This window comes from Penaeus monodon, chromosome 33 (genome assembly GCF_015228065.2).
Source record: "Penaeus monodon isolate SGIC_2016 chromosome 33, NSTDA_Pmon_1, whole genome shotgun sequence".
Taxonomy (NCBI): Eukaryota; Metazoa; Arthropoda; class Malacostraca; order Decapoda; family Penaeidae; genus Penaeus; species Penaeus monodon.
The window spans coordinates 30206946-30207951 of NC_051418.1; the positions used below are offsets into that span (position 1 = coordinate 30206946).

General features: G+C 41.1%; 1 protein-coding gene across 1 annotated transcript in view; it reads right to left on the reverse strand.

Moving 5' to 3' along the window:
• The window catches only part of LOC119594329 (medium-chain acyl-CoA ligase ACSF2, mitochondrial-like), a gene marked incomplete at its 3' end in the record, with an annotated part of 10017 nt that extends 9415 nt beyond the window's left edge, over positions 1 to 602 (reverse strand). The window contains 1 exon segment of the mRNA XM_037943387.1: positions 449 to 602. Within this exon segment, the coding sequence (XP_037799315.1) occupies positions 449 to 549 (101 nt within the window).
• Between the last annotated feature and the right edge of the window lie 404 nt (positions 603 to 1006).

The following is a 1006-nucleotide window of genomic DNA, read 5'->3' on the forward strand; positions in this document are numbered from 1 at the left end:
GGCTCTGCTAAATGGGCTGTGTCACTTGGGATTACTCAGTGAAAAATATAGAACTTTAGAATTAGAACTTTAAAAATACATGGGTTTCTCATGGGTGTAACTCTGTCTAATTGAGGATAAAATGCCATCAACTTTAAATTGTGAATGACATTAGTTTTTCTCTGACTTTACTGTAAGATTATTCGGTACCAGCTTGTATTAACAAAGTACCGTCGACAGTCGATAACAACCGAGACATTTGTTTACTGTTTGGTACACATATACGGTTGTAATAATGCTCAATTACTGGGATTTGTTAATTTTTCTTTTGTTGGTAAAGTAGCCGTAAAGAACTAAATGTGGCAGATATTTTTTACTGCATTAACCGGTCACCCAAACTAGTACAACATTTCGCCATATTTCGATCTCACGTAACCACCATCAGGAACAAAACAAAATGACGAGTTACCTCCTCCACGCTCCCAGGTGAGACCATGGGCACCACCTGTAGAGGAAGTGCACGCCCACCCTCCTGCAGGATGCGCTGACGTAAGGCACGGAGCTCAGCATTCCACACGGCCTTAGGCTCGGGTACTACAAACAGAAGTCGGTAGAGGTGGGCGGGGCTGTCACCATTATTTTTTTGTGTATTTTCATTGGCTGTCATCCAGGGTTGTGATTGGCTAACGTCGCGTGTGTTTTCTGTGTTTCCTTTGGCGAGAGGGTAAACTGGGGTAAATTTTCAAATCACGAAAATAATACTTTAGCAAATTATAAAAGAAATGTCTTCATTTGCTCACTTCGACAGTATAGGAAACATGGAAGTCACATATGATGCTTATGTTATAATAATTCTTAGCACCTTGTTAAACTTCACCTGTAGAGCTACGTCATCGACTGTCATTTATTATCCGGAATATTCCATACTTTTACAGCCTAGGAGATACAGTTAATTCTACAATGAACGTAGAACTGAGCACTACTAGCACGCAGGGGTGAGGGGAGTAGACAGGCGAGCGAATCGAAA